Genomic DNA, 24,674 nt, shown 5'->3' on the forward strand with positions numbered 1-24,674 from the left:
GATTTATGGAATCATTATCTAATCACAAGGAAATAGCCATCAGAATACAATTGTATTATCCTTAATAATTGCAAAGGATCATTACTCACTGTATTAAAAGTTGTGAACAATTATGTATCTATATCTTCCAAACCATAATTTAAAAAATACCTTTCTATATTCCAGGAGAACTGCTTTTATCTTTTTCAATTCTGGATGATCAGGTAAAAAATATATTTCATGAAGAAAATCTTGCACAGCATCCCTAATGGTTATTTGAAATACAAAGAATTACTTGCCAAGAATATGAATTCTAAAAAAATGTAAAGCAAAAGCTGAAACGGAGTCTAATTTAATTTATATTTAAAAATATAGTTGATTACTGACATGCAAAGCATTCTTCCTAACAGTGCCTAGGATGCTCAGCTAAATTAATAATGGCAAAAAAGTAAAACTAAGAAAATTACTCCATGATAGTCTATTACATTGGTAGCCTCCAATAAACCTTGCTTTTCATTATACACGCCTATATACATGGTCTCTCCCTCTTTAATCTAAGTTTAGCAAACAGACTGTGGCAGAAGACATACTGGGCCAACATGAGGCTTATATGTTAAAAACAGCATAGCAGCTTCCACTTTTGTATAATGGAGAGCTCTAAATCATCACGCAAGTCTGGCCATCAACAAAGAAAGGACACAGAAGATGAAGAGGCTCTGAGACTACATGCAAAGACTTGGAAAAGCCCACACTAGACTATTTGCCAACTGAATGTGGCCATACTAGTGACTTTTGATAAGACCCACAAAAGAAATGACTAGCTGAACTCAAGTCAAAATTGCAAAATTATGAACAAATAAAAATGTTCATTATTTTATTTTATTTTTGTCATTATTTTAAGTTTAGGAGTGATTTGTAGTATACTAATAGACAGCCATAGCTAACCTCAAAATACAAATTCTTATAAAAAATTTTAGAGAAAAATATACAACTAATCCTGATTGAGGGTACAGTTTTTAACTTGCCTATAATAAATACTCAGATATTTCTGGCTCCAAATATAAATATTTAAATCCTAACTTTTCAAGAGGAAACTATGACATACAACAATTAGTGAAAAAAAATTTTGTGTGAAGGCTAAATAAACATCTGGAGTCAAAAGGGCCTAGGCATGGTGGCGTATGCTTCTAATTCTAACACTTGGGAGGCTGTGGCAGGAGGACTGCCATGAATTAGGGGCCAGCCTGGGCTACATAGTGAGTTCAAGGCCAGCCTGACCTTGCCTCAAAAAACAAAAGCAAAACAAAACAAAAGAGGGCCAGGGATTTAGCTCAGTGGTTCCAGCACCTGCCTTAAAAACGCAAGCTCCTGAGTTCAATTCCTGGTACAAAAAAAAAAAAAAGATGTAGTCAGCTTACAGAAAGCCTTGAATGTCAAACTAAGCAATATGAAACCTGCCAGTTAGAGAACCACAAAACATCACTATACATACAATGAAATGGTGCAGATCAAGAAATTACTTTCTTTTTTTTCTTTTTGAGACAAGGTCTCGCTTTGTAATGCAGGCTGGCCTTGAACTTGTAGTGATACTCCTGCCTCAGCCTCCCAAGTGCTGGGATTATAGCCACCACATCTGACAAGAGATATTTTTTAAGGGCCAGGGATGTAGCTCAGTGGCGTACCTGCCTGGCAAGCACAAGGTCCTGAGTTTAATCCCCGCTACCAAAAAAAAAAAGAGACGTTTTTTGAGAGATGTTTTTAAAAAGGCATACTAGTGACAATATCAAGAAATGTGATAAAAGCTAAAGTAAGGCAGGCTGGTTTGAAGGTTAATGAAATGAAGTAGCAAGGGTTTCAAGAAGATAAGGTAGGGCCAGGGATTTAGCTCAGTGGTTCCGGCACCTGCCTCGCAAGCACAAGGTCCCAAGTTCAATCCCCCGTACCAAAAAAAAAAAAAAAGATAAAGTAGAGAAAATGGGTACATATCTCCCTCCTAACCTTTCTCATACTATTTGATTGTCTTTTAACTATGAGAAGAAAGGTAAATTTAGCTTTACCATGACAGATTTAAAGAAAAGTAATTTTAAATTGCTAACCTATTAATGAGTTTTCAATTAACACAACAGAAATGGTATCAACTCAATATGTAAGTACATTCTGATTTCAATTTATTGATGAACTCTAAACTTTAAAAAGTGAAGAGTCTCATATTACTAACAGTAATCCTAAAACTTTAAGACATTAAAGTACAGTAAAAATAGTTGCTATTTTTAGTATGAATTTCAGTTACAATACCTGTTTTCAATGATGAGGTAGTGAAAGATAGCTGCAGTTTCTTTAGGCTGGATATGTATGAGTGGTAACAAAGCTACTATCACATGACTGAGAAGGGAGCCTAAACAAGCATGATCCAGGCAGCGAACAAAGCAGTCCCAAGCTCTATGTGAAAAAGCAAATAAAATTAAGCTCCACTATTTTTATTATTTTAAAACTGAAGAAACAATGAGATCATAGCTGCTTTTAAAAAATGACATAAAAATAAGTACTACATACTCAACCAAAGCAATCTCCATATATTAAGTCAAAAAAGCAAGATAAAAACCAGTATTCTGGAGCAATTCTTTTTTTTTTTTTTTTTTTTAAGATTAATTCTTTAAGAAGTCTGATATATGCTGGGTATGGTGGCACACACCTGTAATCTCAGCACTTGGGAGGCTGAGGAAAGAAGATCACCATGAATTCGAGGCTAGGCTGGGCTACATAGTTTCAGCCCAGCTTGGAATACACACAGCAAGACACTGTCTCAAAAAAACCCCAAACCCAAAAACAAAAAGCAAAACAAAAAAAGAAATCTGATATGAGTGTATGTGCATGTCCAGATGGTCTCTGACTAATGATGATTCAATTTAAAGGCTTTGTTTCAACTTTACAATGGAGCAAATGTGATACACAATTAGTACTAATCATACTTCATATTTTGAATTTGCATCTTTCTCTGGGGTAATAATACACAGTACAATTCTCTTGTGTGATGCTGGCAGTGGCAGCAAGATAGTTTCCAGCAGCTATGCGATCATGGAGGTAAACAATAGATACCATACTCTACACTGCACTACTGTATTTAATAAATTATATGAGATACTCAATAATTTATTATAAAATAGCACTATTATTTTTGCCTAACTGTAGGGTAATGTTCAGTTTTCTGAGCTCATCTGAATTGGGCCACTATATGCTACAATGTCTGATAGGATAGGTGCATTAAAAAGATTTTCAACTTGTGATTATTATCAACTTAAAATGGGTTTATCAGGAATGTAACCCCTATAAACAAAGTGAAGGAGCATATATGTTTTTAAAAAGCAAAGATATATAAAATTAATTTAAAAGGATAGCCGTAGGGGTCAGGAATAGAAGCTATATTTCTCTGAGTATAACTTGCTACACAGATTTGAATTTGAGACTATGCAAATGTCTTGCATGATTTTTTTTTTTTTTTTTTTTGGTTACTAGGGATTGAACTCAGGACCTTGTGCTTTCGAGGCAGGCGCTGGAACCACTGAGCTAAATCCCTGGCCCTATGATTTTTAAGTTAAACAAAATAGAGGGGAAAAAAAGCAACCCCTAGTTTTTTTTCTTCTTTTTTTGAGACAAGGACTCACTAAACTGCTCTAGCTGGCTCTCAATTTGTAATCCTCACATTTCAGCCTCCTAAGAGGCTGGGATTACATGCACTGCTCCTGGCTTTTCCACTAAAACATGTTAAACAGATTGAAACAATTCAAACTAAAAATATCAAGTTGGTGGCACATGCACAGAAAACAATTACTCCCCATGACTTCAGAACACATTATTCTGATTATACATTTCTAAGAGGATACATTTTTAAAGACAAAAGGAACCTCCAAGAAGCTGAAATTGCATTCAGTCGTCTTACCATTAGTAGCAGTATTGAAACTGCCACTTTAAGCCATTATATATATAGAAAAAAAAACTTAATGTGTAACTGTAAATCACTAAGAAAATATATAGAAAATACAGAAAATAAAATATAAAACTATTAAGAGTTAAGCAAAAAGTAGGTAATCTCTCATTTGAATTGGGAATACATACATACTGCATGACTTTTCTTTATAAAATATACAAATTTTCTAGTATCTTTATTCACTTAAGACTTATAAGCAGGGTTGGGGATGTAGTTCAGTGGCCCAGCTCCTGCCTCGCAAGTACAAGGCCTTGAGTTTGATTCCTGGTAACAGAAAAATTTTCTATCTACAAAAAAGGGGGGCGTGGCACGGGGATTTAGCTCAGTGGTTCCACTCCCTGCCTTGAAAGCACAAGGTCCCAAGTTTGATCCCCGGTACCAAAAAAAAAAGACTTAGCATCAAAGGTAATTTAATAGCAATGGGTAGGTCCAATGAGTGCCAGATGGGAAATTAATCTATACTCAAAAGAACCAGAGTCAGGGCTCCTTAAAACATTACTGATTATGGGCCGGGGATTTAGCTCAATGGTTCCACCGCCTGCCTCACAAGTGCAAGGTCCCAAGTTCAATCCCCAGTATCTAAAAAAAAAAAAAAAAAAAATATTACTGATTCTGGGCCAGGGGCAGAAATGTACAAGATGAATGTAGGACATCTTTTCATGCTAGAAAGCAGAGAATCTATAGAATAAATAGTGTCATATCAAAAGTCATACATGCCAGGCCGGGGATTTAGCTCAGTGGTTCTGCTGTCTGCCTTGAAGTGCAAGGTCCTGAGTTCGATCCCAGGTACCAAAAAAAAAAAAAAAAAAAAAGTCATACATGCCAATTGGAAGAGACTCCTACTGGCTATAGGTGGGAAATTTTCATCAAAAAAATTGTGATTTTAATGGATTAAAATTTAAGAAAAAATAATCTATGGGATTAAAAGAATAAAAAGGGGCAAAGGATTTAGCTCAGGGGTTCTGGTGCCTGCCTCACAAGCACAAGTTCCTGAGTTCGATCCCTGGTACCAAAAAACAAAACAAAACAAAACAAAAAAAGAAAGCAAAAATTTCACTGGTGGTTGGTAGGGCCCATAATCTATATTTTGAAAACGAGAAAAGGAAATACTCAAGTATTTATCATGTCTATCATATATAAATTGCTTTTTCTATGTGAACTGTTTCCAAATCAATTTTTAATGAGTTCTGTTCTGTTTATGAAGAATCTCTCTTGTAAAGAAATAATGGATTTAGGGAATAGTTATTAATTAATACTAAAACCCTTGGATGAAATATTACTAAGAATTTATAATACAGGGATTCAAGTTGATAACTTCCAAACCTACTAACTAATCTTAGCAACAATAAAAGTAGACAATCAGAGAGTATGTGGTTTATGCTGGGAGACAACACAAGTATAAAGCCTCAACTGTGAAGTATTTCTTCATTTAAAAAATTGAATATAGGAGGAGGCTCCCTGGCCGCCATTCCACCACTCCCAGGACAGAGGAGGTGAGCCAATCCCAGAGCCCAGGAGGAAGCTCGTCTGCCATCCCACTGCTCCCAGGGCACAGGAGGTGAGCCGTGCGGGCAACAGCAGCATCCCCACACACACGTTAAAATGAGAAAACACATAAACAAGCCTCAAAAACAGACTTCCAGATCACCTACAGCAACCCCAAAGGGAAACGAGATGGAACACGCTGATACTCAAACACCTGGACTCCCTGAACTGGCAACAAAAGAGGATCTGAAAAAAACGAAATCAGAAATAATTTCTCACATAACAGCAGAGATTGTGCCCATAGTGCAAGACATGATTAATAAATCTAGAGAGGACACAGATAAAAAAATAGGGGAGCTCAGGAACATGATGGAATCCCAAAATAAGAAACAAATGGAATACATAAAACAGATACAAAAAGATTTCCAGGAGATTAAAAACTCCACTGAAAGTCTATGCAGCAGAATGAACCAATGTGAGGACAGAAATTCAGATACAGAAGATAAGATTGCAATTAGGAACCAGGAAAAAAAAATTGCTTCAAAATTATGAGACCACAAGAAAGCAATCCAGCAGCTGCTAGATGATGTAAAGAAGAATAACATAAGACTGATTGGAGTCAATGAAGAAACAGGAGAGAGGGCAGATGACATCAAAAAACTCTTCACAGAAGTGATGGCAGAAACCTTCTCAAGCAGGGTAAAAGGACCTGACATACAGATAAGTGAGGCATATAGGACTCCAAAGAGTCTTGATCTAAAAAAATCTACACAAAGGCATATAACAGTTAGGATTCCTAAAACCCAACAGAAGAACAAAGTTCTACAAACAGTGAGAGAAAAGAAACAAATCACATACCAAGGAAAGCCCATCAGAATCACAGCAGACTTCCCAGTGCAAACCGTCAAGGTAAGAAGAGCTTGGAGTGACGTATTTCAACCCCTAAAGAAAAACAGCCTCCAAACCAGACTGATGTACCCTGGAAAATTATCTTTCAAAATTGATGGAGAAATAAGATACTTTCATGATAAAGAGCACCTTAGGAACTTCATGAATACCAAACCAACACTCCAAAAAATCTTAAACAATATCCTAGGAAAAGACAATGAGGATCACAACCCCAGGAAGCCCAGCAGAATGAATCTGTTTGGTGTGACAAATTAAACGCAAAGGGGGAATATCCAAGAAAAAGAATAAAGACATGACAAGGCTTTTAAAACTTTTAACTTCATCTCCCTAATGAGTGCGTAATTCAATCTTGATATGGTACTTACTATTTTTCTGATCCTAATGTTGCACACTTTCCATTGTGCTGTACTGGCTATCATATTCTTGTGTCTACTTTTTAAGTGGGTTGTCTATTAATGAGCTGCAAGAGTTCTTTATATATTCTGGTCATACGTTATATCCATTGTAAACATGGTCTGGTTAAGGACTACTTTTCATTTTAATGACGTCATTTAAAGTTCAACATTTTGATGGAATCTCATTTATCAATTTTTTCCTTTTCTACATCATAATTTTTGTATCCTAGGAAGTTCTTGCCTACCCTAAATTCATTAACATTTTCCCTTATAATTTCTTCGTAAAGTGTTGTACTTTTCGGCTTTCATATTTAGGTTCATAGATCCTTTCCAGTTATTTTTGTGTATGGAAATAAAGGGTTGAGGTTAATTTTTTATATACGGATACCAGGTGTTCTAGAGCCATTTGCTGAAAACACTATCTATTCTCAGCTCTTGAATGTAGTTTATATTCTGAAAAATGTTAATGTTAAAAAATCTTTCAAAACTCAGTGGACCATATATGAGTGGTTCTATTTCTAGATTCTCTGTTTTATTCCAATGATCAATATGTCTTTCCTTACACCAACACTGCCTTGATTACTGTAGCTTTAGAGGAAGTCTTAAAACTAGGTACTAAACATCTTCCAACACTGTTTTTTTTTCCTTTTCTTCTTACTTTTCAAGGTCTTTTGTACGCCTACATAACTTTCAAATTTCAATATCCAATTCTTCATTTATAGCAAGTATACAGAGACCTGAATTTTTATAGATACCTTGTGTTTTCTAATCCTGCTAAATTCAAATACAAGTTCTAGGGGCACCTAGATATTTCTTAGCATTTTCTCTATAGATGATCATTTCATCTATGTATGTATGTATGTATGTATTTATTTATTATATTTTTCCCCCATTCCTAGCCCTCCCTTCACGCCCTCCACCCTTCCCTATTTACAAAGACTTTATTTCCATTTTTTCCATTTCTCATCATTTTTCCTTTCCCCTGCCCCTCCCACTACCCATACCCCTTTGGACCTTTTCTTCCTATTTTACATTATCGATTATTCATTCTAATCATTGGTACATTTTAGGTATACAATATAATGACATTCATCATTGGAAATTTGCACCTTTACATAGTCTCTCTTGGTTCTTACTTTTCCCCCTTGCCCAGCCCTCCCTTCAACCCCTCCAGTCCTCCCTATTTACAAAGATTTTGTTCCTATTTTTCCATTTTCTCATATTAATCCCATTCCTTTCTATCCTTTCCCCTAGCCCTCCCACTTCCTTCCCCTTTGCCCCTTTTCTTCCTATTTCACATTACCTATTATACATTTTAGTCCTTATTTACACTTTCAGTTTCTCACACCAGAGAAACTATTCGGTATTTATACATGTGTGTCCTATTTATTTCACTTAAGAGTATGGCCTCAATGTGCATCCACTTAGCTATAAATGTCTCTAATTTCTCATTTTTGATGGCTGAGTAGTACTCCATTTTATTAAAAAACCCCACATTTTCTTTATCCAGTCTCCAGTTGATGGGCATTTGGGCTGTTTCCAAGTTTTAGCTATCACAAACTGTGCTGTTATGAACATGGGCACACATATATCACTGTGGTATGATTCTTTTAATTCTTTGGGGAAGATCCCCAGCAGTGGAATAGTGGGGTCAAATGGGACTTCCAGTCCTAGTTCTTTGAGGTATCTCCATACTGATTTCCACAGTGGTTGCACCAGTCTACACTTCCACCAGCAGTGGAGCAGGGTTCCTCTTTCCCCACAGCCCCGCCAGCATTTGTTATTGGTTGATTTCATGATAGCCGCCATTCTTTCTGGAGTGAAGTGGAATCTCAGTGTTGTTTTCATTTGCATTTCTCCAATGACCAGTGATGTTGAACATTTTTTCATGTATTTATTTGCTATTTCTACTTCTTTGTCTGAGAAATGTCTGTTCACTTCAGATGCCCATTTTTGGACTGGATCTTTAAATTTGGGAGGTCTGATCTTTTTAAGTTCTTTATAGATTCAAGGTAGTAGACCTTTGTTTGAGGAAGAGCAGATGAAGATTTTTTTCCCACATTGTGGGTCGTCTCTTCACACTGCTGGTGGTTTCTCTTGCTGTGCAGAAGCCTTTTAATAAGAAGAGGTCCCACTTGTTGATTGTTTGTGCTAGTTCATGGGCAACTGAGGTTTTGTTCATAAAATCTTTTCCTACACTGATGTCTTTAAGGGTTCTACCTAACCTCTGTTCCAACTGGTTCAGAGTTTCTATTTTAATATTTAGATTCTTAATCCATTTTGATTTTAGTTTAGTGCATGGGGAGAGATATAGGTCTAGTTTTAATCTTTGGCAAGTTGAAGCCCGATTTTTCCAGCACCATTTATTAAAGAGGCTATCTTTCATCCAGTGAGGGTGTTTGGCTCCTTTATCGAAGATGAGAGGGCTGAGTGTGTCTGGCGTTGTTTCTGCATCTTCTAATCTGTTCCACTGGTCCTCAAGTCTGTTTCTTTGCCAGTACCATGCTGTTTTTATCACAGTAGCTTTGTAGTATAGTTGCAGGTTGGGGATTGTGATACCCCCTGCCATGTCTCTGTTACCTAGAATTGCTTTTCTTATTCTGGGTCTCTTCTTGTTCCAAATAAATTTTTGGATTGTTTTCTCAAGGTCCATGAAGTATGCTGCTGGGATCTCAATTAGAATTGCATTAAATCTATATAGCAGTTTTGGAAGTATGGCCATTTTCACTATGTTGATCCTTCCTACCCAGGAGCAGGGGATGTCTTTCCATTTTCTGATATCATCTTCAATCTCTCTTTTCAGAGTGCCATAGTTTTCAGAGAAGAGGTCTTTGATTTCTTTCGTTAGGATGATTCCTAGGTATTTCAGCTTCTTGGATGCTGTTGTGAAAGGAATTATTTGCCCTATTTCTCTCTCAGTGAGTCTGTTGTTCATGTACAGAAAAGCTACTGATTTTTGTGTGTTGTCCTTGTAACCAGCTACTTTACTGAATTTGGTTATTAAGTCTAGATGACTTTTGTTGGAGTTCTTGGGGTCTTCTATATAGAGTATCATGTCATCTGCAAATAATGACAATTTGACTTCTTCATTTCCTATCTTTATTCCTTTTATTTCTGTCTCTTGTCTGCTTGCCGTGGCTAATGTTTCCAAAACTATATTGAACAAGAGTGGTGATAGTGGACATCCTTGTCTTGTTCCTGATTTGAGTGTGAAGGATTTCAGTTTTTGACCCTTTAGTATGATATTGGCTGTTGGTTTTTCATGGATGGCTTCTATCAGTTTGAGGTAGAGACCATCTATTCCAATTTCTTGTAGGGTTTTTATCATAAATGCACGTTGGATTTTGTCAAATGCTTTTTCTGCATCTATGGAGATAATCATACGGTTTTTGTCCTTGGCTCTATTGATACAGTGTATTACATTGATTGATTTGCATATATTGAACCATCCCTCCATCCCTGGGATGAATCCCACTTGATCAGGGTGTATGTTCTTCTTGATGATCTTCTGCATTGTTTGCCATTATCTTATTAAGGATTTTTGCATCTATGTTCATTAGTGAGATTGGCCTATAGTTGTCCTTTTCAGTTGGGTCTTTCTCTGCTTTGGGGATCAAGGTGATGCTTGCTTCCAGGAATGAATTTGGGAGTATTGCTTCCCTCAATAGTATTGCTTCCCTTCCTTTTCATTGAAGAGTTTAAACAGTAGTGGCAGCAGTTCCTCTCTAAATGTCTTGTAGAATTCAGCAGTGAAGCCATCAGGGCCCGGGCTTTTCTTAGTTGATAAGTTTTTAATTACATTTTCAATTTCATTGGTTGATTTTGGGTTGTTCAGAATTTTTAGGTCTTCTTCGTTCAACTTTGGTAATTCATATGTATCTAGGAATCTGTCCATTTCTTCTGTGTTGTCCATCTTATTGGCGTATAGGTTCTGGAAGTAGGTATTGATGAACCTCTGGATTTCTGCTGGGTCTGTTGTAATTTCACCCTTTCCATTCCTAATTGCATGGATTTGGGCCTTTTCTTTCCTTTTTCTGACAAGGTTGGCTAAAGGTTTGTCAATTTTGTTGATTCTTTCAAAGAACCAACTCTTAGCTTCATTGACTTTTTTGTATCATTCTCTTAGTCTTCATTGCATTGATTTCTCCTCTGATCTTTATAATTTCCTCCCTTGTATGAGCTCTGGGGTTGTCCTGTTCTTTTTCTAGAAGTTTGAGGTGCAGCATCAGGTTGTTTAATTGGACTCGTTCTGTTTTCCTAATATGATTATTCACTGCTATGAATTTCCCTCTTAAGACTGCTTTCATTGTGTCCCATAGATTCTGATATGCTGTATTGTCAGTGTCGTTTAATTGAAGGAACTGTCTGATTTCTTCTTTAATTTCCTCTGTGACCCATTGGTTATTCAGAAGTGTGTTGTTCAATTTCCATGTGTTTATGAAATTTTTTGAGTTTCTTTTGCTATGGATCTCCAATTTCATCACACTATGGTCTGATAATATACAGGGGATAACTTCAATTCCTTTGCACTTACTTAAACATGTTCTATGTGTGAGTATGTGGTCTATTTTTGAGAATGACCCATGGGCAGCTGAGAAGAATGTGTATTCTGATTTTGTGGGGTGGAAGACTCTGTCAACATCTGTTAAGTTCATTTGTTCAAGAGTTCGATTGAGTTCTAGTGTTTCATTACTTATTTTTTGTCTAGTTGATCTATCCATTTGTGACAGTGGGGTGTTGAGGTCCCCCACTACAATTGTATTAGTGCATATATGACTTTTCCTGTCCGTTAGTATTTGTTTTACATAGTTGGGTGCACTAGTGTTTGGTGCATAGATATTTATGATTGTCATCTCTTCCTCTTGGATTCTTCCCTTTACAAGGATGTAGTGTCCTTCTTCATCTCTCTTAATCAGTGTTGGTTTGAAATCTACTTGATCTGCCAAGAGGATAGCTATTCCTGTTTTTTTTCGGGTTCATGTCCCATGCAGTATTGTTTTCCACCCTTTCACTTTCAGTCTATGAGTTTCCTTTTGAATTAAGTGTGTTTCTTGTATGCAGCATATTGTTGGATTTTGCTTCTTGACCCATTCTGCCAGTCTGTTTCCTTTGATTGGTGAATTGAGACCATTAACGTTGATGGTTATAACTGAAACATATTGATTTGTCATTGCCATGACTTTTTCTTCTTGTTGGGTTTTCCCCCTTTCCATTTAATTTCTTGTCGTGCCAGATGCGTTCATTCTGCTTTGCTTCCTGGGGTTGTGATCCTCAATGTCTGTTCCTAGGCTATTGTGTAAAATTCTTTGGAGTGCTGGTTTGGTATTCACAAAGTTCCTAAGGTGCTCTTTGTCATGAAAGTATCTTATTTCTCTATCCATTTTGAAAGATAGTCTTGCAGGGTACATCAATCTGGGTTGGAGGCTGTTTTCTTTTAGGGCTTGGAATATGTCACTCCAAGCTCTTCTTGCCTTGATGGTTTGTGTTGAGAAGTCTGCTGTGATTCTGATGGGCTTTCCTTTGTATGTGATTTGTTTCTTTTCTCTCACTGCTTGGAGAACTTTGTTCTTCTGTTGTGTTTCTGGAATCTTAACAATTATATGCCTATGTGTAGGGTTTTTTTGATCAAGGCTAGTTGGAGTCCTATATGCCTCACTTATCTGTATGTCAAGTTCTTTTCCCCTGCTTGGGAAGTTTTCTGCCATTATTTGTGTGAAGAGATTTTTTATGTTATCTCCACTCTCTCCTGTTTCTTCATTGACTCCAATCAGTCTTATGTTATTCTTCTTTGCATCATCTAGCAGCTGCTGGATTGCTTTCTTGTGGTCTCTTATAATTTTGAAGCAATTTTTCTTTTCTTGGTCACTAATTGCAATCTTATCTTCTGTATCTGAAATTCTGTCCTCACATTGGCTCATTCTGCTGTGTAGACTTTCAATGGAGTTTTTCATGTCCTGGAAATCTATTTCCATGTGTTTTATAGATTCCATTTGTGTCCTATGTTGGGATTCCATCATGTTCCTGAGCTCCTCTCTAGATTTATTAATCATATCTTGTACTAGGGGCACAATTTCTCCTGTTATCTGAGAAATTATTTCTGATTTCATTTTTTCCAGATCCCCTTTTGTTGCCAGTTCAGTGGGTCCAGGTGGTTGAGTATCAGAGTGTTCCATCTCGTTTCCCTTTGGGGTTGCTGTAGATGATCTGGAAGTCTGGTTTTGAGACTTATTTACGTGTTTTCTCATTTCAACTGGGCCGCGGGGGCTGCTGGCACCTGCACGGATTACCTCCTCTGAACTGGGAGAGGTTGGGCAGGGGCCGGGCGCATCAGTAGGGATGGTGGCCCAAAAGCCCTTTCCTGTGGGCTGGGAGCAGCAAGAGGGATGGTGGCCCGGAAGCCCCTTCCTCTGGGCCAGGAGCGGCAGGACAGAAGGTGGCCCAAAAGCCCTTTCCTCTGGGCTGGGAGCAGTGGGAGGGATGGTGGCCGGGAAGCCCCTTCCTCTGGACCAGGAGCAGTGGGACGGTGGCTCAGACCTCTACCTCTGGGCCAGGAGCAGCGAGACTCAGTACCGTGGTCTGGTGGTCCAGAGTCCTCTGCGTGTTTGTAGTGTGGAACCAGGTGGCTGTACAGGGGGGGGGGGGTGTCCAGTGGATTGTTGCCAGGGTGTGGCATTTCATCTACATATAAAGATTTTGCTTCTACCCTGCCAATCCTATCCTAATTGTATCATTTTATTGCTAGACTATTTTGATTTAGGCCTATGTTTCAAAGTTTAATGGACAGATGAAGAGTAAGCATATCTGCCCTTGTTTCCCACCTTATTGAATCTTCTCCATTCATATAAAATGTTTTTGCTGGAAGTATGGAGTACATGTCTTTTATCTGTTGAGAAGGTTCTGTTCTACTTCTAGTCTCCTGATAGCTTTTACCATGAACACCTGTAGAATTTAGTCTATTCAATACTTTTTCTCCAACTAGTGACAGGATCATATGACTTTTTCCTTTCCTCTGTTAAAATGATGACTTTTGGGGGTGGATCTTCCAATGCTGAACCAACACTGCCATCCCTATAACAAAACCACTTTCAACATACTGCCAGATCTGACTTCTCATAGTTTGTTTTGTTAAACAAATTTCTATGTTCATACCTTTTTCTTCTATTATCTTTATACAGTTTTAGGATTAGCACAATGTTGCGTTCCTTTTAAATTCTGTAAAATCTGTGGTAATGTCTCCTAGATCTTGATATTGTAATTTTAAAAATGTATAATTGATATTGTGTAACAGGAAGAAAAATTCTAAAGGAGCAGGGGAATTAGGAGGGGTAGGGGAAAGGAAAAAGGGAAAAAAAATATGAGAAAACGAAAAAAATGGAAACAAAGTCTTTCCAAAATAGGGAAGGGTGGAGGGGGTGAAGGGAGGGCAGGGGAAGGGGAAAAAAATAAGAACCAAGATAATCATGTCATGGTACAAGATCACAATGATGAATATAACTGTATTTTATTCCTAAAATGTAGCAATAAACTTAATGGGGGAAAAAAAAACTGAATATAGGTAGGGCTGGGGATTTAGCTCAATGGTTCCACTGTCTGTTTCACAAGCACAAGGTCCTGAGTTCATCCCCGGTACCCGCCCCCCCCAAAAAACCCTCAATATAATAGCACAGTTTGTAACAGCTAAAACTTGGAAACAGCCCAACTGCACATCAACTGGAGACTGGATAAAGAAAATGAGATTTTTTTAATAAAATGGAGTACTACTCAGACATAAAGAACGAGAAATTAGAGACATTTATAGCTAAATGGATGCACATTGAGGCAATACTCTTAAGTGAAATAAATAGGACACACATGTGTAAATACCAAAGTTTCTCTGGTGTGAGAAACTGAAAGTGTAAATAAGGACTAAAAGGTATAATAGATAATGTGAAATAGGAAGAAAAGGGGCAAAGGGGAAAGGGAAGTGGGAGGGGTAGGAGAAAGAGAAGGGAATGGAATTAAGAGAAAATGAAAAAATGGAAACAAAGTCTTTGTAAATAGGGAGGGATGGAGGGGTTGAAGGGAGGGCAGGGGAATGGGAAAAAAAAGAACCAAGAGAGATTACTTAAAGGTACAAATTTCCAATAATGAATGTCATTATATTGTATACCGAAAATGTACCAATAAAATTTTAAAAAATGAAAATAAAGTTAATCAAGTATCTGTACCTAACTTCCCAGTTTATATGGAAATACAAGAAGGAGAGAAGAGATAAAAAGAAAAACTTAAATCAGTAATCAGCCAAATTCTATGTGCCAAAATTTTAAGGGAATAAAAGAAGTCAGACATATAAGAAGGGAATTAAAAGGGAAAGTCTTCTTCTAAGAGACACTTAAGTCAAAAACCAAATGTGTGATCCTGTGGCCTTATTTAGAGTTGGATTCAAATAAACCAACATGCTTTGGGGAAAACAGATTTTGAGACAACTAGAAGAAATGTGATCATGATCTACGTTTTAGCTGATATTAGGAATTCTCACTAATTCTGCAAAGTAAAATAGTTCATGACTGTTATTTTTTAATACCTTTATCCATTAGATATATCTGGAGTATTTACAAGTATAATGATGTGATTTTGGAATTTTCTTTAAAATACTCCACCTGGGTCGGGGATTTAGCTCAGTGGTTCTGCCTGCCACCTGTCTCTTCGCAAGCGCAAGGACCTGAGTTTGATCCCCAGTAACAAAAAAAATAAATAAATAAAAATAAAATAAAATACTCCACCTAAAAAGTTGGAGGGTTAATACATAAAATCAGATTAGCAATGTTGGTGACTGCTGATGAGGCAGGGAATAAGGACATGGGGATTCAATAGTAACACTATTTCCTAGTATGACAGAAGATTTTCATAGTAAAGTAGTTTTAAGGAATTGAATACAATCCCTTTTCAACACAAACAGCCTTTCTACCTTAATTTTTTATGGTTTGAACCTAATTTCCCTCAAAGAGATAAGAAATTCAAGTTAGTGCTTTTGGGAAGTGTAAAAAATCTAATGAACTCAGGAAGTCATTCACCTGCAACATAATTCAGGAAAGTCATCCTTGAATCGAAGGCCAGTTCTCAGTGTTGTCATCATCTTCACCCTCACAGAACTGACATGTTTGGGGCCCATCAACTTCATCAAAGACATCAAACTATTCAAGGCCTATAAAGTAAGTAATATTTTAAAATAAAGCTTATTTATAAGGGCTGGGGATTTAGCTCAGTGGCGCTGGGCCTGCCTTGCAAGTGCAAGGTCCTGAGTTCAATCACCGGTAACCAGAAACAAACAAACAAACAAATGAAAATAAAGCTTATAAACAAGTTGCCAGAAGTAGCTGAGCCCTAAGACTAATTATTTTGTACCCAAATATCAGATAATACAGATAATATTGCAGACAATACAGAGTCTAGTCAGTGCTGGCCACTTCAATTTATCAACTTATGTGGTAATTAGGAATTTGAAAAATAAAAGCTGAATTCTGCTTTTTGTTCCCCTTGAAAGCGATTTGTTATTTTGATCCAGTGGTCCTCGAGAACAGTAAATTTTCAAATTTATTAAGGATGATACATGTTTTATTTTCTTCATATCTATCCCAAACTACTATTCAGCACAAATATAAAGTGAATTGAATTGAAATCATTTGACTTTTTTTTCTTTGAGACAGAGTCTCGCTATGTAGTTCAAGCTGGCCTTGAACTTACAGTGATCCTCCTGCCTCAGCCTCCCGAGAGCCGGGATTACAGATGTATGCTACCATGCCCAGAGATTAAAATCATTTGAGGGCCAAAGATTTAGCTCAGTGGTTCTGCCACCTTTCTCCCAAGCGCAAGGACCCAAGTTCAATCCCTAGTACCAAAAAAAAGAAAAAATAAATAAATAAAATCATTTTCATTTAAGAGCACTATAAAAATTCTTGAAGTAAATGGAATAACTCATAGTGATCAATAGTTAAGAAAACTCCCAAAAGCTTACAAAAATATTCAACGATATATAATATCAAATATTTGATTATTTTTGTTCTTTGAGTGTTTGTAGATAAAAGCAGAAATCACATCTCCTGCATGTTCCACATAAATTCTATTCTAGCACTTTGGAACTCAACTTACCATTTTCTTATCTTCAATGCCAACACTGGAGCTCAATAACTGCATGTTGAAAAAAGCCAAAATGCCCAACAACTTGGGTTGCAAATAATCAGCCTAAGTATGGGGAAAGAAAGAAATAAAGAAATAAAGTTTTATATAGACCAAGTTTCTGAGAATGACAATTGCATTATTTAATTAATGTCATTTACATTTTACCCAACTAGAAAATTGGAAATAAATATATGGTGAATTAAGTTTCTCCAAAAGCATGTATTTCTGTATGTAGTATTGAAAGAAATTAAATTCAGTTATAATCTTCACGATAAAATCTGATAAAAACAATACAGTATAATGAGAAAATCACGAGCTTTTGAATCATGGACTGAGCTGGAATGGGATCCTCAGGCCATGTTTCACATCAGAATCCACACTGGACAGAAGATGGAAAAAACAATAGGAAAAACAAGTAACTGTCCTTATATATAGCATTTAGAGCTAAGTGTTAAAAAAAAAAATCACTTGATTAAGGACAAGTTCCCTGTCAAAACAATGGTCTGACTTAGGGGTCATCATCCTCTGAAGTCATAGTGTCAAAGTGGAACAAGTCCACAGGGATTAACAATTGCAGGCAAGCTATCACTGACCATGCTGCTGGTCTCCAGAAGTGAAAGAGTTAAATCTTTGTTTTCTTTTCTTTTTCTTTTTTTTCAGTATCAGGGATTGAACTCAGGGAACAGTTAATTCTTTCTTGATAGAAGGGCCTAAAGAAGTTGGAATGAGCTTTAAATCAGCCAAACCTGGCTGGAATCCCAATTTTGACATTTTTTGGAAGGTCAATACTGGGGATTGAACCCAGGGCCATCTCACTGAGCTACATCTCCAGCCCCTACTTTTTAATTTTGAGTCAGTCTCACAAAAATCACTAAGTTGCCCAGGCAAGGCTCAAATTTGTCATCCTTCTGCTTCAGCCTTCCAGAGTGCTGGCATTACAGGTTTGCACCACTATGCTTAACTGCAGTTTTGTCACTTTTTAGTGTGTAATCTTAGGTAAGTTACTTAAACCCTTTGAGTTTGTAAAATGAGAACATGAAAGCACATACTGTATACAGCTGCATTAAAGATTAAATAAGATAACATATATTAAAATGTTGAACTAATTTTAAGTTTTTACTATTATTACAAACTGTGAATGTGACTATAAATAAGAATCCCTTTTTTCAAAATCTTATATTTAGGCAGGAAAAATGGCAAGTAAAAGAGCTAAGAATAAATGGCAACTAAAGTTATTTTCTGGGTCTAGAAGAAAGTTGCATGGCTTGACATCGAGACATCTAATTTAGGGATCTCCAGGCCACAGGCATTGCCAAAGAGAAGGGACAAATAAGAGGTTGTATACATAGTGGAGAGGAGTTCAATGTATACATATCTCTATAGATTATATGTTGAGATAAACTTTTCTTTTGACAGGCACAGAAAATCATGTTTTTCGGGCCCCAAATTGTATTTTGTTTTGTAAATTCCTGACTTAGACTGAGACTCAGCTTTGGCATAGTAGGTCACAATTCACTAATTTTATAGATCCAGCCTGTGATTCTTAAATAAAACTCTCATGATTACTTCCCAGGCTTTGAATGAATCAAGTAGGTAAATAATGGTACAACTTATAATTTCCTGAGAAAGGGAAGACTGGGGAGAAATAGGGAAGGAAAATAAAATTTCTTACTTTCTTTTTTGTTGTTGTTTGTTTTTTGTGCTGTAGATTGAACCCAGAGCCTCATGTATGGCAAACATGCACTCTACCACAGAGCACTGACAGCAATAAAGATCTTCGATGGATATGTTATGTTTCAATTTGTTTAGATGCTTACAATGCAGATGAGTAGATATTATCAAAAGGAACTTGGAAGGTCTGTTTGCCATCCTCTCTTATTACGCTCAGTTCTATTCTCTGCCCTCTTTTGGCCTACTCTGTGACCCGGGGGGCTGGCTAAACTGCCTTAGAACACCTTCCTCCAGGCATCCCACTGAATTCTGTCAACTGGCTGCACCAACAGAACAGAGAGTGGGAAGAGAGAATGTGATATTTATATTTCCTGCTCCTTCTGTGTTTTGAGGTACTCTTGCAGTAGCTGCATCCTTCTACTGTAAGAGGGCCTTTTCTCATGGTTCTAGCTCTCATCTAGAGTTCTAGCTCTAGGTGATAGACACAATTTCTTTTCCTTTCTAGGGAAAAGGGAAACATTAACTTATCTACTGTTTGAAGCCCTTGGGTTCCTTCATACTCTTTGCTGGCTACCTTATCCTTGCCCACAACATTGGAAAGAGCCCCTTCGTTAAATCATTTTCACTTAAACATTTGTGTGCATGCCATCCATTTCCTCCCATGATGTAAACTCAAAAGTTCCAAGTTCGAAGGAGGTCTAGACTAAAATTTCAACTATGAAATCATCAAAATATATATACAAAGTCCTCCAAAAACATGTATACATCAGGGGGGAAAAACTTGTATAAATATTTTAATACCAAATTTACCGAGATATCATGAGATTAATACAAGTTACTTTTCGCCTTTACAATTAAGAGGTGCTCAAAGTGGTGGTCATTAGCTTCTAGATATTAATACGGTGAACTACTGAAGTATGCATGCATTTTTTTGGTGGATTCTACATATTAAAGGGCCAAAAGAGGTTATTTAAAGAAAGAATGATGAAAGCAAAAAAGAGCCAGTTACAATTCCGAGTCACTCTAAAATTTAGAGGAGAAAGTAGATAAACGACAAAGCCAATAAAGAAGACCTAAAAACAGTCAGTCCACAGTGAACCAAAAAGAAAACCAAGCCAGTGTGGTACAGATATGCCACATAGTAAAGGATGGTCAACTGTATTGAATGCTACTGAAAAGTTGATTAAAATAAGGACAAAGAAATGATAATTAGATTTAAAAGCAGAGCCCTGACAGAGAGGAATTTCAGAAGAATGGTGAGTCAAATTCTAATGGGTTCACTTAATGAGAAATGAGAAAGCAAAAATTAGTAGTACTTTGAGTTTCTTAAAGGAACAAGGAAAATTAAAATTAAAAAAAAAAGCTCTGAAGATTTATAATTTTTTGCAGATGAAAAAAGTAAATAGTAATAAAATTTCAGATACACTTTGACAGTAGAGAATGATTAAAAAGGATAAGATATCATCTAACTACTCTTCAATCCAAAAATGGGTTAAACTGTGGTTAGAAATGATAAGTTTGCCTTGTCAAAGAAGGGCAATGGAGCTTCAGCCAGAGGCCCGCCATAACATCGGTAAGTTGATGCAGATCCTGGGGAGCAGCTGTGTGGACCAGAATGGCACAGCTTCAGGGGAATCCCAGCCAGGGCTCCACCCTGACCTCAGAGGCTCAGGCACACCTGCCCAAGCCAAAGGCCCGCCAAAAAAAGAACTGCACAGGCACACAAGCTTCAGCCAGAGGCCCGCCATACCATCGGCCACAGCCAAGGGCCTGCCTGGAAAAGAGCTATACAGGTGCACAAGTAATACCCAGAGGCTCACCCCAATACCATTGATAAGTGTGTGGAGACTCTGCCCAGAAGCCTGCGCAGACAACAGGAACTGGAGTGCACAGCCACCAGCCAAAGGCCATCCCAGTGGCACACCCAGATACCATCCCAAGTATGCACAGGCCCCAGCCAGAAGCCTGCCCAGACAACAGGTCAGCTCAGGGATCTAGAAGGTCACCATTCTAAAACCAGGAATTGGTGCAGTGGTGAGCAGCAGAGTAAAGGCTGCTTCCTGGCTTGCTGAGAATTCAAGACCACTGGGTGAGCAAAAAGTTGCCTCAACAAAGACACAGCAGGCTGCATCTGTTGAAATGAGAAGACACATAAATAGGTCTTAAAACCAGCAAGAGTAAACGACCAACAGTGTGAACAGAAAAGCCACAAAGTGGGAAAAAATTTTCCCCTGTTGTTCCTCAGACAAAGATCTACTATTTAGAATCTATAAAGAACTTAAAAAAATCAGGCCTCCCAAATTTAAAGACCCAATCCAAAAATGGGCATCTGAAATGAACAGACATTTCTCACACAAGTAAAAATAGCAAATAAACATATGAAAAAATGTTCAACATCACTGGTCATTTGAGAGATGCAAATGAAAACAATGTTGACATTCCACCCCACCCCAGAAAGAATGGCTGCTATCATGAAATCAACCAATAAGAAATGCTGGCGGGGCTGTGGGGAAAGAGGAACCCTGCTCCACTGCTGGTGGGAGTGTAGACTGGTGCAACCATACTGGTGGAAATCAATATGGAGATACCTCAAAGAACTAGGATTGGAAGTCCCATTTGACCCAACTATTCCCCTGCTGGGTATCTTCCCCAAAGAATTAAAAGAATCATAGCACAGTGACATATGTGCACCCATGTTCACTGCAGCACAATTCATGATAGCTAAAACTTGGAAACAACCCAGTTACCCATCAACTGGAGACTGGGGAAAGAAAATGTGGGTTTTTTTTATAAAATGGAGTACTACTCAGCCATAAAGAACAAGAAACTAGAGACATTTATAGCTAAATGGATGTATATTGAGGCGATACTCTTAAGTGAAATAAATAGGACAGACGTGTAAATATCGACTAGTTTCTCTAGTGTGAGAAACTGAAAGTGTAAATAAGGACTAAAAGGTATAATAGATAACGTGAAATAGGAAGAAAAGGTGCAAAGGGGAAGGGGAAGTGGGAGGGGTAGGGGAAAAGAAGGGAATGGAATTAATATGAGAAAAAGGAAAAATGGAAACAAAGTCTTTGCAGATAGGGAGCGGTGGAGGGGTAGAAGGGAGGGGAGGGGAATGGGGAAAAAATAAGAACCAAGAGAGATTATGTAAAGGTACAAATTTCCAATGATGAATGTCATTATATTGTATACCTTAAATGTACCAATAAAATTAATTTTTAAAAAAAGGGTAATGGAAGGGTAAGGGAATGTGTGTGTGAACTACCAATCTAATATAAAATTAAAAACTAAAGAAAAACCTCATTTTTCACTCAGTAAAAAGTAATTCTCAAAATCACCTGAAAAAAATCCACATTTTTCAAAGCTAACATATATTCCTAATGTTTTACTGTGACCATAGAACAAGCTTTTTTCAAAATAAAAATCTCAACTAAACATTTAAAGAAATATCTAGCAGTTAGAAAATGAAAGAAAAAAAAATGTTTCTTCAGTTTAATAATTAAGTTACAAACAAGAAGAAAAATGAAAAAAACCCTCATGCAAATTTCTTACCATCAGTTCGGGTGATGTGATATCTCTTGGACCCTGATACGGATCATCACTAGATGCAAATGAGGCAAGTATTGACAAACCAGTGAAAACTTGTTGATAATGTTCTCCAATACGTAGTAATAATTCATTATGCAGTCCTTGGAAATCCTGTCTCAACAGGCTCCCCAGTTCAATTTCTGTTTCATTCTAACCCAAAGACAATAAAAAAAAAATTTCTTTTTCCTTCCTATTAACAACATGAAAATAAATGTGTTGATTTTAACATGGTATTAATAAACCAGGAACTCTGGACCAGGTTGCAGAATTTATCAATGATACTAAGGAAAAGCACTGGAAAAAGGATTCTAATTTGTTCTCTCCTACTAGGTCCATCATGTTTTATATGTAACAAAATGGATCAAAGTTTATCTTGAAATACAATTTAAGAGAAAAGCTCTAGTTTTGTCTAAGGTTTTATTACATCATCAACTCAATATTTATAGACATACAAATTTTGAGAGGAAACACAGTATAGTGGCTAAGAGGAGTTTTTTTGGTCAGACTGCTTAAATTCTACTTCTTTCACTTAATAGTTATGTTGGTACTTGGACAAGTCACCTATTCTAACCTCTCTTTTATTTGCTCATTTATAAAACAAATAGTAATGCAGGCTGAATATCCCTAATCTGAAAATCCAAAATGCTCCAAAATCCAAAACTTTTTGAGAGCTGACCTGACATGATGTCACAAGTAGAAATTCCACACCTGACCTCATGTGATGGCTACAGTTAAAATGCAAGCATACCATTCTATAAAATTATTTTCAGGCTACTTAAAGTATATATGAATTCCATGTTTAGACTTAGATCTCACTTTCAAGATATTTCATTATGTATATATAAATACTCCAAAATCTGAAAAAATCTGAAATCTGGTCTGAATGGATATCCTTATGGATAAGGGATATTTAACCTTATCTCACTAAGTAACTGTGAGGAGTAAATGAAACAATTCATACAGTTATGTAGATATGGAAGTTTCTGACATACAGTATACACCCTATAAACATTATCATTCTACCTCCACAAGACACAGATTTACTTTCTCAAGATGAACGAATATAATTAATATTCAATAACTACCATGTGGAAAGAGATCTGCTATTGGCATATTATGAAAAATAAACTAAATTAACATAAAAGAAAAAAATAAAGTCATGTGTCTTTCTGAAAGGTTTTTCTGTTCCCACATAGTCTCATGTTTTGGTAATACATATTCTAAATTTAAAAAGTAGCAAGAAACTAGGCCAAATTGTAATCAGGGCACCAAATACTAAACACAGACATGCTATAGTTGAAAGCAGCTATCTCTTTCTACAGATATAATTACTTATATAGCATTAATAAGTTTATAGCTCAATAAAAAATGCTAAAATGAAATTAGATGACTGTCCTATCCCTATTATGGTGAACTGATCAAAGAAAATACAAAATGAAAAATTCTGCTATAATATGCTCCCAGGATAAAGATTAACATAAAAACATTTAAACTTATATTTTAGGATAGGCTATAAATTACCTTTCTTTCTATTAGAGTGTTACAATAGCTTTCCCATGACGCTAATTTAAATAAACAAAATATGCAAATATTCAATTACCTTTAGATAATGAAGGGCACGTTCTAATTCATCTTTGGAACAGGAACAAACCAAATGAGAAAAAATATATTTGAAGTTATTTATTAAGATCTCTCTACGACTGACATTTAATTGTTTTCCTAAAGTTCGAATGAGAGCAGAAGCTGCAGGGCTTGCTTTGGCAGCAAGGTCAGGCAACAGAACTTGCAATGTCCTCTGAAAAAGAACACAATAATTACTGAAAATTGCATTTTTGTGATAAAATATTCACATAAGCTAAGCACAAAAATAATTTTAAAATTTGTTTTACTTTTTATTTTTTTTGAGATAGGTTTTCATTAAATCCCTAAGTTGTCCAGGATGGGCTTGAACTTCTAATCCTCCTGCCTCAGCCTCCCAGAGTGCTGGGAGAACAGGCATGTGCCACCACATCTGGCACAAAAAATATTCTTAAATATTAAAAAAAAATTTTTAAATTCTTAAATACATCACTTACATTTGAATTCAGAGTTACCATTTATTCACTTGACTGCTATTTACTGAGGATCTTACTATAACTCAGGCACTGCAGATATAGCACTGAACAAAATAGGCAAGGGACCTGATGGCACAGAGCTTACATGGTCAAAGTGAATTGACAGAACAAATAAGCAAATGTAAAAGTAAAGAAAATAGGGCCGGGGATTTAGCTCAGTGGTTCCACTGCCTGCTTCTCAAGCACAAGGACCCGAGTTCGATCCCTAGTACCAAAAAAAAAAAAAAAAAAGAAGTCAAAGTAAAGAAAATAATTTCTCATGAGTATGTGTTAAATATACACATGGTTTAAGGTACAAGTCCTAAGTTTGATGGATTCTTTAACTTGTATTTAGAGAGTAAGCAAGAGGAATCATAAATGCAAATTTAAAGTTTTTTTTAATTA

At 36.7% G+C, this 24,674-nt stretch overlaps 1 protein-coding gene across 4 annotated transcripts in view; it reads right to left on the reverse strand.

Annotated features, from left to right (window-relative positions):
• Atr (ATR checkpoint kinase) overlaps positions 1–24,674 on the reverse strand; it is a 120,952-nt gene that overhangs the window by 76,166 nt on the left and 20,112 nt on the right. For all 4 annotated transcript variants that reach the window (XM_021252588.2, XM_087186280.1, XM_021252598.2 and 1 more), the window contains exons 15-20: positions 23,777–23,971; positions 22,141–22,326; positions 16,882–16,974; positions 15,807–15,937; positions 2,275–2,418; positions 151–244 (exon numbers count right to left, since the gene is read on the reverse strand). In XM_021252588.2, the coding sequence (XP_021108247.2) occupies positions 151–244; positions 2,275–2,418; positions 15,807–15,937; positions 16,882–16,974; positions 22,141–22,326; positions 23,777–23,971 (843 nt within the window). The remainder of the gene's footprint in view (positions 1–150; positions 245–2,274; positions 2,419–15,806; positions 15,938–16,881; positions 16,975–22,140; positions 22,327–23,776; positions 23,972–24,674) is intronic.

The sequence above is a fragment of the Heterocephalus glaber genome, unplaced genomic scaffold, assembly GCF_053883595.1.
Source record: "Heterocephalus glaber isolate CG9 unplaced genomic scaffold, H.glaber_assembly_v1.0 deba00001504, whole genome shotgun sequence".
NCBI classification, from domain to species: Eukaryota; Metazoa; Chordata; class Mammalia; order Rodentia; family Bathyergidae; genus Heterocephalus; species Heterocephalus glaber.